The sequence below is a fragment of the Erythrolamprus reginae genome, chromosome 10 (genome assembly GCF_031021105.1).
Source record: "Erythrolamprus reginae isolate rEryReg1 chromosome 10, rEryReg1.hap1, whole genome shotgun sequence".
Taxonomy (NCBI): Eukaryota; Metazoa; Chordata; class Lepidosauria; order Squamata; family Dipsadidae; genus Erythrolamprus; species Erythrolamprus reginae.
The window spans coordinates 39,532,333-39,547,398 of record NC_091959.1 but is presented as its reverse complement, the minus strand read 5'-3'; the positions used below and the strand labels follow the sequence as shown (position 1 = coordinate 39,547,398).

The following is a 15,066-nucleotide window of genomic DNA, read 5'->3' as shown; positions in this document are numbered from 1 at the left end:
ATTATTTGACTGAAAGAGTAGTAGATGCTTGGAACAAACTTCCAGGAGACGTGGTAAATAAATCCACAGTAACTGAATTTAAACATGCCTGGGATAAACATGTATCCATCCTAAGATAAAATACAGAAAATAGTATAAGGGCAGACTAGATGGACCCTGAGGTCTTTTTCTGCCGTCAGACTTCTATGTTTCTATGATAGAGAGGTAGACAATATAGAAAATTGTTATGGAGAAATTGAAATAGAAGATAGAGTGTTTTGTTACAAAGTAAAGAGCCTCCGTGGTGCAGTGGTTAGAGTGCAATCTGTATAGTCTGGAGGACAGAAGGGAAAGGGGGGATATGATCGAAACCGTTAAATAGGTTAAAGGGTTAAATAAGTTTCAGGAGGGAAGTGTTTTTAATAGGAAAGTGAACACAAGAACAAGGGGGCACAATCTGAGCTTAGTTGGGGGAAAGATCAGAAGCAACGTGAGAAATTAATATTTTACTGAAAGAGTAGCAGATGCTTGGAACAAACTTCCAGCAGACATGGTTGGTAAATCCAGTCACTGAATTTAAACATGCCTGGGATAAACATATATCCATCCTAAGATAAAATACAGGAAATAGTATAAGGGCAGACTAGATGGACCATGAGGTCTTTTTCTGCTGTCAATCTTCTGTTTCTGTTTCTGTTTCAGTACGCAAACTACTGCTGATCCCCGGCTGCCAGCCGTTTGGCAGATCGAATCTCAGTTGGCTCCAAGTTGACTCAGCCTTCCATCTTTCCAAGGTCGGTAAAATGAGGACCCAGATTGTTGGGGGGCAATAGGCTGGCTCTGTAAAGCGCTTAGAGAGGGCTGTAAAGCACTTTGAAGCGTTATATGCTATTGCTGTTGCTATAAGATAGATGATAGCGAGGTAGAAATAGATAAGTAGATGTAGATCGCTAGACAGACAGATGGAGAGATGGACACGAAATACAAGGCCTGTCGGCGCATGAACAATGCCCCCTGACTATCCGCTCTCCTGTGCTCGGTTAGGACAAGCTCGGTTGCTGTGAGCAATATCAGGATTTACACATCTCAAAATGAAGCTAATATAAAAATCAATTACTGAAACATACCACATGTCAACCCTGGGATTGCTGTGGAGAATGAACTATTACCGCTCGCTGCACGGATTGATTGGGCGAGCACGTTTCCTGCTCATCAGCGGAGAGCCCCATGACTCCCAGGGAGGGAGGGGGGGACAGGGAAAGGGGGGGAGAGAAGGATTTTGCATCAGTGGGGCAGGCAGGGAAGGGAGGGACAGTCTCTTGTTAATAATGTTCACTTTACTCAGGCTGCCACGGGGAGGAGGGAGAAATAAATAAATAAATCTGCTGCACGAATCCCAGCGACCAGTTAGGTCCCACAGAGTGGGTCTTCTCCGGGTCTCGTCAACTAAACCATGCCGCTTGGCGGGACCCAGGGGAAGAGCCTTCTCTGTGGTGGCCCCGGCCCTCTGGAACCAACTCCCCCCAGAGATTAGAATTGCCCCCACCCTCCTTGCCTTTCGTAAGCTTCTTAAAACCCACCTCTGCCACCAGGCATGGGGGAACTGAGATACTCTTTCCCCCTAGGCCTTTACAATTTTATGCATGGTATGTCTGTCTGTATGTTTTGTTTTATAATAAGGGTTTTAACTGTTTTAATATTGGATTGTTTATATGCTGTTTTTATTACTGTTGTTAGCCGCCCCGAAGTCTACAGAGAGGGGCGGCATACAAATCCAATCAATCAATCAATCAATCAATCAATGCAGAAGACCACAAATTCAGATCCTGGGCAAGGATGCAAACAAAAGGTGAAAAGCCCCCCTCCTCCATCTGCAATTAAAGAGCCAGACAGCCCCCACATTGATCACTTTCATTGACCAAACAAAGGGAACACATGGTGACCTCCTGGGTCAAGCTGAGTCTCTTCTTCTGCATGTCCAGGCACACCCCCCCCAAAAAGCCCCCTACCCACATGTCAAATTACTTGTCAATTGCTGCTCTGGCCTCTATTATACCAGTGACCTGTACTGAGCAGGGGGTTAAGGCGCTTCTTGCTGGCTGAATCCCTAATGGGCCATTTTATACCACGCTCGGACAGATGAATATTGATAACTTGTCAAAAGTTCCCTTTTAATTTTTTTTTTTTTTAAAAAAAGAAGTCTATGGAGGTGGCAAGGCGAGGAAGGATATTCGGATGGTGTTGAACTAAAAAGAATTTTAAAGGGGAGTTATGAAAATAACAAGTGTGCGAAAATCCGGCTGGGTGAACCAAAGCGTGTTTTGTGACCACGGTTTTTTTCACGTCAAAGTTGTGTTCCTGCAGTGGAGGCTATGCTAAGCCCTCCAGCTCATGTCCAGAACCGTAAAAATGGTTGTTCAAAGGTGTTTTTTTCCCCAAAAGGCAACTGGACTTTCATTGATCTCCCCCCCCCCCCACTTGAAGGACGTTTCGCTTCTTCAGAACTTACTCAGAACTGAAGAAGCTTCTTGGATGAACAACAAAAACGTCTTCAAAGAAAAACAAAGAAAAGTCCAGCTGCCTTTTGAAAAAGCTCCTTTGGGGCAACCATGACCCGGAAGACTGTATACTGCATGATTCAAAAAGAGGGTTGTGACTGGCAACTGGGGGGAGCTGGTTCCAGAGGGTCGGGGCTGTCACAGAGAAGGCTCTTCCCCTGGGTCCTGCCAAACAGCATTGTTTAGTTGAAGGGACATAACCGGTCACTGGGATTCGTGCGGCAGAAGGCAGTCCCGGAGATATTCTGGCCCGATGCCATGAAGGGCTTTATAGGTCATAACCAACACTTTGAATTGTGACCGGAAACTGATCGGCAACCAATGAAGACTGCGGAGTGTTGGTGAAACATGGGCATACCTAGGGAAGCCCATGATTGCTCTCACAGCCGCATTCTGCCCGATCTGAAGTTTCCGAACACTTTTCAAAGGTAGCCCCATGTAGAGAGCATTACAGTAGTCGAACCTCGAGGAGATGAGGGCATGAGTGACTGGAAAGAAATGGAAAGAAATGGAAATTCCAAAAGACGAAGAGGTTTTCCGAAAGATTATAGAATGTGCAGAATTAGATATGATGACAAGACGGTTGAATAACCAAGTAGAAACAGAATTTTATAAAACTTGGCAGAAGGTTTACAACTGGTGGAATACAAAAAAAGATTTTTAAAATATATCAAAGTAAAGTGTTAAATAGCTAAATTTACTAGACAGAATATATCATATAGAGATATTTTATAGATAAGTTTATTTTTCCGAATTGGTTTAAACTACAACTATATATCTGTTGGAAAGTATTGAAAAGTTAAAATTTTAATGATAGCAATATTACATAGAGATATTTTATTGATATGTTTACTTTTCTATATTGATCTAAACTACAATTAGTTTTCTCTTTCTGTATTAAGAAGACTTCTATGCTGAGCAGAGCAATTATAGCTCCTTTTTATGTTAAATGTAGTGTCTTGTCAATGTAATGTTTGTTCGTTCTGTTATGTCTTTTATTTTGAAAACTAATAAAAAACTTTTTAAAAAATCAAATATGTGCTAGTTGTTCCTGACTCTAGGGGGCAGTGCTTCTCTCCATTTCAAAGCTGAAGAACCAGCGCTGTCCAAAGAGGTCTCCATGGTCATGTGGCTGGCATGACTAATGCCAAAGGCGCACAGAACGCTGTTCCCTTCCCACCAAAGGTTTTTCTACTTGCATAGTTTATGTGGGAGTGACTGTGGGTCTTGCCTCCCAAGGACAACTCCATCTGTCCGTCCATTACCCTGGGGGGTGAATCATTGACCCCCTCAGAGAGGGTTCGCAACTTGGGCGTCCTCCTCGATCCACAGCTCACATTAGAGAAACATCTTTAAGCTGTGGCAAGGGGGGCATTCGCCCAAGTTTGCCTGGTGCACCAGTTGCGACCCTATTTGGACCGGGAGTCACTGCTCACAGTCACTCATGCCCTCATCACCTCGAGGCTCGACTACTGTAACGCTCTCTACATGGGGCTACCTTTGAAAAGTGTTCGGAAACTTCAGATCGTGCAGAATGCAGCTGCGAGAGCAATCATGGGCTTCCCCAAATATGCCCATGTTACAGCAACACTCCGCAGACTGCATTGGTTGCCGATCAGTTTCCGGTCACAATTCAAAGTGTTGGTTATGACCTACAAAGCCCTTCATGGCACCGGACGAGATTATCTCAGGGACCGCCTTCTGCTGCACGAATCCCAGCGACCAGTTAGGTCCCACAGAGTGGGTCTTCTCCGGGTCCCGTCAACTAAACAATGCTGCTTGGCGGGACTCAGGGGAAGAGCCTTCTCTGTGGCGGCCCTGGCCCTCTGGAACCAACTCCCCCCAGAGATTAGAATTGCACCCACCCTCCTCGCCTTTCGTAAGCTACTTAAAACCCAACCCTGCCGCCAGGCATGGGGGAATTGAGATATTCTTTCCCCCTAGGCCTTTACAATTTTATGCATGGTATGTCTGTCTGTATGTATGTTTGTTCTTTATAATAATGGGTTTTTAATTGTTTTTAGTATTGGATTATTATTATATGCTGTTTTATTATTACTGTTAGCCGCCCCGAGTCTCCGGAGAGGGGCGGCATACAAATCCAACAAACCAACCAAGAAACCAACCAACCAACAATAAATAAATTATGTGCTTTCAAATTGCTAGGTTGGCAGAAGTTGGGACAAGTAACAGAAGCTCACTCCTTCACGTGGCGCTAGGGATCGAACCGCCAAACTGCCAATCTTTCTGATCGACAAGCTCAGCTAACCCCTGAGTCCCCGCATTCTTTTTTTTGGCATGCTGTAGAAAACCATGGTTTCACACAACTCCTGAACTGTGGCTAAACGTCGGTGGAGCCCGGTTAACGCTGCACCGAAACTAAACGTGAGCCAATCCAAACATTACCGTCGTGCTAACCAAACCGAAACGAACCTGTTTGGTCTAGTTTGGCTGCTTTTTGCTTCAGAGGGCTGTTTAAAAATCCAAATTTGGTAAAACAGAAGAGCTTCGTTAAGGCGCGAATGTTTACGAAGCCAGAGAGCGAAAGTTAAACAAAGCAGGAGAAAAGATGAAAAGTTAATTTGATTTTCCTTCTCCAAAAGCCCCTGTAGCTCAAGGTAATGTAAATTGTTATTAGTGGAGGGTTGGAGTTATTTATTGAAACGCCTTTCCACCTAACCCTATAGCTTCTTTTAATTGACTTTCCTTCCAAACTGCAAATTTAAAACTTGGCTGCTGGGGTAGAGCTGAGCACATTGGTTATATATTTCTCTCCCCACTATTTCTTTCTCTCTCCCCCCCCCCCTTCCCCAGCAATCGACTATATAATTAAAGAAAACAAATCATCTTTATACAACATTTATGCCAGCAAGACAAATTTATTTGTTTTGAAAGCTCGTTCTCTTTTATCCTGGAAGGTCTGGCGTGCTGTTAAGCCTTCTAGAATATTTAACAGGGCCACATTTAAAATGTAAACTATTTCCACGAAATGGACCAAATCTTCGGGGAAAAAAAGGCACTTTGCGGAGACATTTATGCAGCCGAGAATAATTTGGGGAGATGCTACAGTTTTTCTTTCTCTTTTTCTCTCTCTCTCTCTCTGTGCTCTGAAAAACATGGACCTGCCTTTGGATGCATTAAATCAAAAAGCAATTTCAGTCTGTAATGCCCAAGTAAATAATTAAATACTTCCTATCTCCTACAGTATTACTTCAATTTATTTTGCGCCGGGCGATGGGGGAAAGCTACGCGGGTACCCCAATAACTTTAAAATAAGAGCCGATTGCTCACTGGAGGACTCTAGAGAGGTTTAGAGCTCAACTCCTCACCCCAATACTGTGGAGGGGTTTGCAAAGGTTGGCTCAGCCATGGATGTTCTTAGCTGGTAACGGGTTGGGTCTTGCCCGCTTGTCTCAGATAATACTGTACTCCGCTGCTGTTGAGATTAAGGCCATAAATTGCTTTTCTCCATCAGCTGTTGACATTTCTGGCCTGTATAAGTTGAGCTTTTACTGACGAGAGATAAGAGGCACTGATTGAAAATTGACCCGAGGGGTTGTGTGGTTTTCCACTGGACCCCTGACTCAAAACAACAAAGCAGGTGGATCAGATACGGTGGGATGGGAATGTAGAGAAGTGGATATAGGACACTTTAAAGCAGAGGTCTTCAAACCTGGCAACTTTTAAGACTTGTGGACTTCAACTCCCAGAATTCCTCAGCCGTGCAGAATTCTGGGAGTTGAAGTCCACAAGTCTTAAAAGTTGCCAAGTTTGAGGACTCCTGCTTTGGAGTCTTAGAGGAAGACTCGATCGGGAATAAGTGACTTCAAATGTGACATGTGTTGATACAGGTATCGTCCTTGAACCTAGAACTATTCATTTAACGTTGCCATGGCACTGAAAAAAGTGACTTGGGATCCAGTCCACGCACTGAGGATGGCCTTGTGGTTATGTCAGATAGGATGGTAAGGTGGGCAGACGGACAGACAGGCAGGCAGTGATGGACAGAATGAATGAATAGGTAGAATAGATGGAAGATGGAGAAAGCGAGAGAGAGAAGAAATGGGATGGTAAGGGGGATGGACAGGCAGAAAGACAGATAGACAGAATGGAGAGATGGACAGAGAGACAGAATGAATGAACGGATAGATAAATGATAAAGTCAGAATGTACAGATGGAATTGATAGATTTTTATTTATTTATTTATTTAATTGGATGCATATGAATAGGTAGAATAGATAGAAGGATGGAAGATGGGGAAAGCAAGAGAGAGAACAGGTTGGTAAGGGGGATGGATGGACAGATGGAAAGACAGAAAGAGAGAGAGAGAATCGATAGGATGGTTAAGGTGGATGGACAGACAGAAAGGCATTGACAGTTAGAATGGGTAGATGGGAAGAGAGAGACAGACATTGACGGACAGAATAGATAGATAGATAAATGATACAGTTAGAAGGAATAGATATAATGGATGGATGGAAGATGGAGAGAGAGAGGGAGGGTGAGAGAATAGATAGGATGGTAAGGGGGGGTGGACGGAAAGACAGATGGACAGAATGGATGAATAGACAGACAGACATTGACAAACAGAATGAATAAATAGATAAATGACAAATTATTGATATAATGAATAGATAGAGAAGATGGAAGACGGAGATAGATAGATAGATAGATAGATAGATAGATAGATAGATAGATAGATAGATAGATAGATAGATACCGGTAGATAGATAGATAGATAGATAGATAGATAGATAGATAGATAGATAGATAGATAGATAGATAGATAGATGGATGGAAAGATAGATGGATAGGATGGATGGATGAATAAATGGACAGATAGACAGGTCAATGAATGGACAGACAGACAAAGAAACATATCGATCTTTGAATCATTAAAAGCTGGGCTGAAACCAGACTTTTCAACCACAGTTTTGATTCTGGCTGAGTCTCTGGCATGTCTGCTTGCTAATTAAGAGAAGCTGTTTTCCTCTGATTCTTTCCCAGATCACTTGTTCAGTGTTGTTATTGGAGATCCAGCCAGGATCAAACTCTTCAGGCCAAACGGAAATGTAATTAGCAAACTCAACTACTGTTTCTCTCCATGAAAAATAAAAATATTTTTTTCCTAGTGCTTTGACAGATTGTGGGCCTCCTTTGAAGCTTAGGAAGAAGACACAGGGGAAGGAAGGCGCAAAGTTCAACCTAGAGCCAACATAGCAGACGAGGTAGGAGAAGACCAATCCTGGAACTACCAACCACCCTTCCCTGCCTTTCATTCTTTTCCCAAATACTTTCCCTTCCTCCCCTCCTTCCCTGCTTTTCACTCTTTTACTTAATACCTACCTACCTCCTTCCTTCTCTTTCCTTCTCTTTCACTCTTTTACCAAATATCCATTCTTCCTTCCTTCCTTCCCTTTCACTCGTTTACCAAATACCCTTCCCTCCTTCCTTCCTTCCCTCACTTTCACTCTTTTACCAAATATCCATTCTTCCTTCCTTCCTTCACTTTCACTCTTTTACCAAATACCCTTCCCTCCCTCCTTCCTTCCTCCCTTCACTCTCTTTCACTCTTTTACCAAATATCCTTCCTTCCTTCCTTCCCTCACTTTCACTCTTTTACCAAATACCCTTCCCTCCTTCCTTCCTTCCTCCCCTCCCTCTCTTTCACTCTTTTACCAAATATCCTTCCTTCCTTCCTTCCCTCACTTTCACTCTTTTACCAAATACCCTTCCCTCCTTCCTTCCCTCACTTTCACTCTTTTACCAAATACCCTTCCCTCCTTCCTTCCTTCCTCCCTCCCTTCCCTCCTTCCCTCTCTTTCACTCTTTTACCAAATATCCTTCCTTCCCCCCTTCCTTCCTTCCCTTTCAGCCTTTTACCAAATACCCTTCCTTCCTTCCTTCCTTCCATCCACCCACCCATCCATCCATGATGAAAGGAGGTGGTTATAGAAGGCCGACTAAGTTCAACACGAGTGCTACCGGCAAGTTTTCATTTCACGAGCAGCCACCAGGCGAAAGCCCCCACCCTTTCAAAGGCCTCACACCCGCTTAGCCCCCTCTTGAAATAAACAGCACGGCTTCTCTCCCGAGGTTTTGCATTTTCAGCCCTTAGAATGATTTATGGTGACAGGCTAGCACAGCAGGGAAAAAGGGGCGAGGCGAGTGGGACGGGGGAGAGAAGAAACACATAGGGGGAAAAAAAGCTTTTGACTCCCTGGCAGCAACCAAATTATGTGTCCGGGCCAGCCAGGCAACCAGGTCCCCATTCTGGATCAAACGGGGGACAGAAGAAGCCACCCAGGGCTTCCTTAGCAAGAAATCTCGACTGCTTGGCCACTGGTGGATTTTTTTGGCAGAGTGGACAAAACAAAAGCGCATAAAGTGACATCCAAGAACCTGCAGCCTTTTCCAGCCATCTGCATTTACAAGCTGCTCGGTTGGGAGAATGTGGGTTAAGGACCATGTGTGTGTTTGTGTGTGTTGTGTGGGCGTGTGTTTAAGTAACACACACAGAGTGTGTCGTTTTAAATGGGAGAACAGCTTGTCTTCGGAAGTTGTGGGCGCTCCATCACTTGGGGGGGGGGGTCAGTATTTTAAAGAAGGGACCGGACAGGGAATTTGTCTGGAATGATAGAGAGCCTCCTGCTTCTGCAGAGGGTTGGACTAGATGACCCCTAAAGTCCCTTCCAATGCTTGTTGTTCTGCATTCCACAATCCTGGAGTAAGGGGCGATAGAACCGATCCGGTCCCGTCGACCAAACAATGTCGTTTGCCGGGCCCCAGGGGAAGAGTCTTCTCTGTGGCGGCCCCGGCCCTCTGGAATCAACTCTCCCCAGAGATTAGAACGGCCCACACCCTCCTTGTCTTTTGCAAACTACTCAAGACCCACCTTTGTCGCCAGGCATGGGGGAGTTAAGATATTCCTTCCCCTAGGCCATTACAAGTTATGCATGGTATGTTTGTATGTATGTTTGGATTTTACAATTAGGGTTTTTAGTTGTTTTATTAAATTGGATTGTTACATGTTGTTTATACCATTGTTGTTAGCCGCCCCAAGTCTGCGGAGAGGGGCAGCATACAAATCCAATCAATCAATCAATCAATCAATTCTGCTGAAGGATAGCAATAACACTTAGACTTATATACCGCTTCACGGTGCTTTTGCAGCCTTCTCTAAGTGGTTTACAGAATCAGCCTCTTGCCCCCCCAACAATCTGGGTCCTCTTTGGACCCACCTCGGAAGGATGGAAGGCTGAGTCAACCTTGAGCCGGTGGCGAGATTTGAACTGCTGAACTAGAGCTAGCACTTAGCCGAAGTAGCCTGCAGTGCTGCATTAACCACTGCGCCACCCTGGATCTTATCAAAAGGATGACCTTTGAGATCGCATCCTATAGATCAGTGATGGCCAACCTATTTTTTCTCGGGTGCTGAAAAAGCGTTTGCTCACACCCATAATTCAATACCAGGGGAGGGCAGAAACAGCTTCCCCCACCCCCCAGAGGCCAGAAACAGCCTGTTTCCCAACTTCTGGTTGGCCCAGTAGGCTCATGTTTTGCCCTCCCCAGGCTCCAAAGGCTTCCCTGGAGCCGGCGGAGGGTAAAAACACCTCCACCATCCCCTTGGAGGCTCTCTGGAAGCCAAAAACGCCCTCCCAGAGCCTCTGTGCGAGCCGAAAATCAGCTAGCCGGCACACACATGCATGTTGGAGCTGAACTAGGGTAACGGCTCGCATGCTAGCAGATATGGCTCCATGTGCCACCTGTGGCACCCATGCCATAGGGTCATCATCACTGTCCTATACCATTCCAGACAAATGGCTGTCCAGTTCTCTTCTTGAAAACTTCCAGTGATGAAGCACCCACAACCTCTGGAGACAAGCTGTTCCACTGGTTAATTGTCCTCAATTGTTAGGAAGTTTCTCCTTAATTCTAGGTCGCTTCTCTCCTTGATTAGTTTCCATCTATTATTTCTTGCCTTGCCTTCAGGTGCTTTGGAGAATAATTTAATTCTACTCGTCTTTATGGCAGCCCTTCAAATACAGTGATACTTCGTCTTACAAACCCCTCGTCATACAAACTTTTTGAGATACAAACCCGGGGTTTAAGATTTTTTTGCCTCTTCTTCCAAACTATTTTCACTTTACAAACCCAAGCCGCTGCCACTGGGTTGCCCCGCCTCCGGACTTCTGTTGCCAGCGAAACGCCCGTTTTTGCGCTGCTGGGATTCCCCCGAGGCTCCCCTCCATGGGAAATCCCACCTCCGAACTTCTGTGTTTTTGCGATGCTGCAGGGGAATCCCAGCGCTTCGTTGGCAACGGAAGTCCGGAGGTGGGGTTTCCCAGCGAGGGGAGCCTCAGTGAATTCGCAGCATCGCAAAAACACGGAAGTCCTCGAAATCCCACCTCTGGACTTCCATGTTTTTGCAATGCTGCGATTTCACTGAGGCTCCCCTCGCTAGGAAACCCCACTTCCAGACTTCCGTTGCCAGCGAAGCACCCGTTTTTGCGCTTCTGGGATTCCCCTGCTGGGATTCCCCTGCTGGGATTCCCCTGCTGGGATTCCCCTGCAGAATCACAAAAACATGGAAGTCCGGAGATGGGGTTTCCCATGGAGGGGAGCCTCAGGGGAATCCCAGCAGTGCAAAAATGGGTGCTTCGGCTGGCAAAAGGGGTGAGTTTTGGGCTTGCACGCATTAATCGCTTTTCCATTGATTCCTATGGGAAACATTGTTTCATCTGACAAACTTTTCACGTTACAAACCTCGTCCCGGAACCAATTAAGTTTGTAAGACGAGGTATCACTGTACTGGAATGCTGCTATCGTATCACCCCTGGTCCTTCTTTTCTCTAGAGTAGCCAAACCCAAATCCTGCAACCCTTTTTCATATGTTTTAGTCTTCAGGCTTCTTACCAATTGTCGTCTTGTGGTGACCAGGATGGATAATAAGCTTAATGAACTACAGTATATGATGGTCTAATGAAGTATCTAAAGTCCATTTGAATGCACAGCTGCGTAGAAATGCAACAGCAGACTGAAACCATCATGTGCCGAAGACCAGGAAATGATCAAACAATAACTGATGGATGAAAGGCATGAGCTTCCATTCCCAAGAAGTGGGAGATTCCTAACTGTTTTTAAACACTATTGTGTTACTCACAAGATGAATGAAAACCAGCTGTTCAACAGTCCAGTACTCCCTGGATATAAAACAGGTGAAGAAGAGGACTGACCAGAATGGAAACCAAAAAAACACTTCCCTCCTGGACCTTATTTAAACATTTAAATATATTAAATAGTTAAATAAGGTCCAGGAGGGAAGTGTTTTTAATAGGAAAGTGAACACAAGAACAAGGGGACACAATCTGAAGTTAGTTGGGGGAAAGATCAAAAGCAACGTGAGAAAATATTATTTTACTGAAAGAGTAGTAGATGCTTGGAACAAACTTCCAGCAGACGTGGTAGATAAATCCACAGTTACTGAATTTAAACATGCCTGGGATAAACATATATCCATCCTAAGATAAAATACAGAAAATAGTATAAGGGCAGACTAAATGGACCATGAGGTCTTTTTCTGCCGTCAGACTTCTATGTTTCTAATTGCTGTTCATCCATCATAAACACAACAATTAATCAGGAAATGCGACGGGTGATTTAGTTACGAAAGAAGGGTTTACAAAAAAGAAAAATTAACCAGAAAGGAAATGTAAAGAAAAACTTTTAAGAATCAATCTTAATATATGTGAGGAAGGAAGGAAGGAAGGAAGGAAGGAAGGAAGGAAGGAAGGAAGGAAAGGCAGGCAGGCAGGCAGGCGGGTGGGTAGGTAGGTAAAAAAAGAGCCTATTTTAGGGTGGGAGGAGAAAAGAGATGGATGGATGGAAGGAAGGGAGGGAGGAGAGGAGGAGAAAAGAGATGGATTAATGGATGGATGGATGGAAGGGTAGGTGGGCAGGTAGGTAAAATAACCTATTTTAGGGAGGGAGGAGAGAAGAAAAGAGATTGATGGATGGATGGATGGAAGGATGAGAAGAGAGGAAGGAGAAAATAGATGGAAGATAGGAAGGAAGGAAAAAAGAGATGGATGGATGGATGGATGGATGGATGGATGGATGGATGGATGGATGGATGGAATGAAGGAAACAGCCCACATCATACACAAGAATCTCAAAAACAACTGAAGCATCTAGACAAAACAACTGAAAATACAGAAATGAAAGAAGATAATCTTCACAGATAGACCAGATTTTTTCTGGAGTGACAAGTAAAATACATGGTTGAAGTCCAAAACATGAAGAAGGCATGAGCAAATACTGAAGCAGACATCCCTTCCCCAATTCACATGAGTATAAGGGGTTGGAGGGGACACACACCAAAGATTCTGCTATTATAGCCAATATCAATTAAAAAGTGATTTTAGTTTTCTGATGGGAGTTGATGTCTTGGTTTGGCCTAAACAGCTGGGTGGACAGAAACCATAAGGGAGACTTCTTGCAGATTAATGGCCAGGATATTCTTCCAAATTCCCAGCTCTGGGAAGAGGGTCTTCAGAAGTACAAGAAGACGTTTAACCAAACACCCAAGATGCATTTTTCCATTTTGACCTACCTTTTGTTGCTGGAGGGGTGAACAGCTTCTCGGAACCTTCTGATGCCTGGAAGACACAACCAGAGAAAGAGGATTCAGTATTTCTCCAACTGCCACAACAGAAGAAAACTTTGAGATTGAAGACTTTAGTTGCACATCATATCTGGAGGACGGGCAATATTATAACATTACTAGTAGCTAGATACCCATGCTTCACTACGAAACGATGTGATCGGGTTTGTTAAATGACACTTAAAGCTTGAAACTTCATGTAGAATGTGTAACTCCTTAGAACATATTAATATAAGGTAACTGGCAGTTGGAACAGAGTTATTTTTCAGGTGGGGAGGGGGAGTAGAATGTCTAAACTCCCGGCCTGTAAGCTGGATGAGTCACGCGCTGGCCATACCTATGTCCAGTTTAGCGAATGGGTAGCATCACAGTGTGTTAATATAAGGCAACTGGCAGTTGGAACAGAGTTTTTTCAGGTGGGGAGGAGGAGTAGAACATCTAACATTTTCATGTTTCCTGTATCTTCTATATGAACGCCAAATAGCACTCACTCATCATGTTGTGAGCCACTCCGAGTCCTCGGAGAGGGGCAGCATACAAGTCTAATAAGTTGTTATCATCATCATCATCATCATCATCATCATCATCATCATCATCATCATTATTATTATCATGAAATCTTTTGAAAGGACCATCAAATCATTAGTATTTCTTATACAGTATTATATTAACAAACTGTGATGCTAAGGAGTTAGAGGTTCTACTCCTCCTCCCCACCTGAAAAAACTCTGTTCCAACTGCCAGTTGCCTTATATTAACACACTGTGATGCTACCCGTTTTATATAGAAGATACAGGAGAGAGAGAGAGAGAGAGAGAGAGAGAGAGAGAGAAGATGGAATGACATTCAAAACCAAGGCTTAGAGAATGCACATAGTCCTCGACTTGTGACCACAACTAAGCCCAACATTTCTGTTGTTAAGCAAGTGGGTCATCAGGTGAGCTTTGTTTTTACCAACTTTCTTGCCACAGCTGGATCCCTGCTGCTGTTATAGTTAACAATGTGGTTCTTAAGTGACCCTGCCTTCCCCACTGCTTGTTAGAAGGTCATAAAAGGGGATAACATGACCCTGCAACCGTCATAAATCTGAATCAGTTACCAAGCATCTGAATTTGACCACGGGGATGCTGCAATGATTGTAGGAGTGGTGCGGTGGCTTGGAGGTGGAGCTCACAATCAGGAGGCTGTGAGTTCGATCCTAGGTAGAGACAGACAAATTCCTTGTGTCCAATCACACTTGGCCAATAAAAAATTCTATACAGTGGTACCTCAAGATACGAACCCCTCGTCTTACGAACAACTCGTGATACGAACCCGGGGTTCAGAAAAATTTTGCCTCTTCTTATGAACTTTTTTTGAGTTATGAACCGGCGTTCGGAGACTGCTGGGAAGCCGCGCGGCTGTTTTTAAAAGGTGACAGCCGGGCGGCGGGGCTTCCCAGAAGCCTCCCGAACGCCGGTTCGTAACTCGAACAAAGTTCGTAAGAAGAGGCAAAATTTTTCTGAACCCCGGGTTCGGTTCGGAAGGTTGCTGGGAAGCCCCCCAGGCCGGCTGTGACCTTTTAAAACAGCCGCGCGGCTTCCCAGCTGTCTCCGAACACCGAACGCGGAAGTTCGGGTTTGGCGTTCGGCTTCGGAGACAGCTGGGAAGCCGCGTGGCTGTTTTAAAAGGTCACAGCCGGCCTGGGGGGCTTCCCAGCACCCCCCCGAACCCCGAACCTTTGCCGAACTTCCGGGTTCGGGAGGTTGCTGGGAAGCCCCCCAGGCCGTCTGTGACCTTTTAAAACAGCCGCGCAGCTTCCCAGCTGTCTCTGAACGCCGAACGCGGAAGTTCGGGTTTGGCGTTCGGCTTCGGGAGACAGCTGG

At 44.9% G+C, this 15,066-nt stretch overlaps 1 protein-coding gene across 1 annotated transcript in view; it reads right to left on the bottom strand.

Moving 5' to 3' along the window:
- FBRSL1 (fibrosin like 1) overlaps positions 1 to 15,066 on the bottom strand; it is a 499,240-nt gene that overhangs the window by 80,535 nt on the left and 403,639 nt on the right. The window contains 1 exon segment of the mRNA XM_070762728.1: positions 13,151 to 13,196. Coding sequence (XP_070618829.1) covers positions 13,151 to 13,196 — 46 coding nt within the window.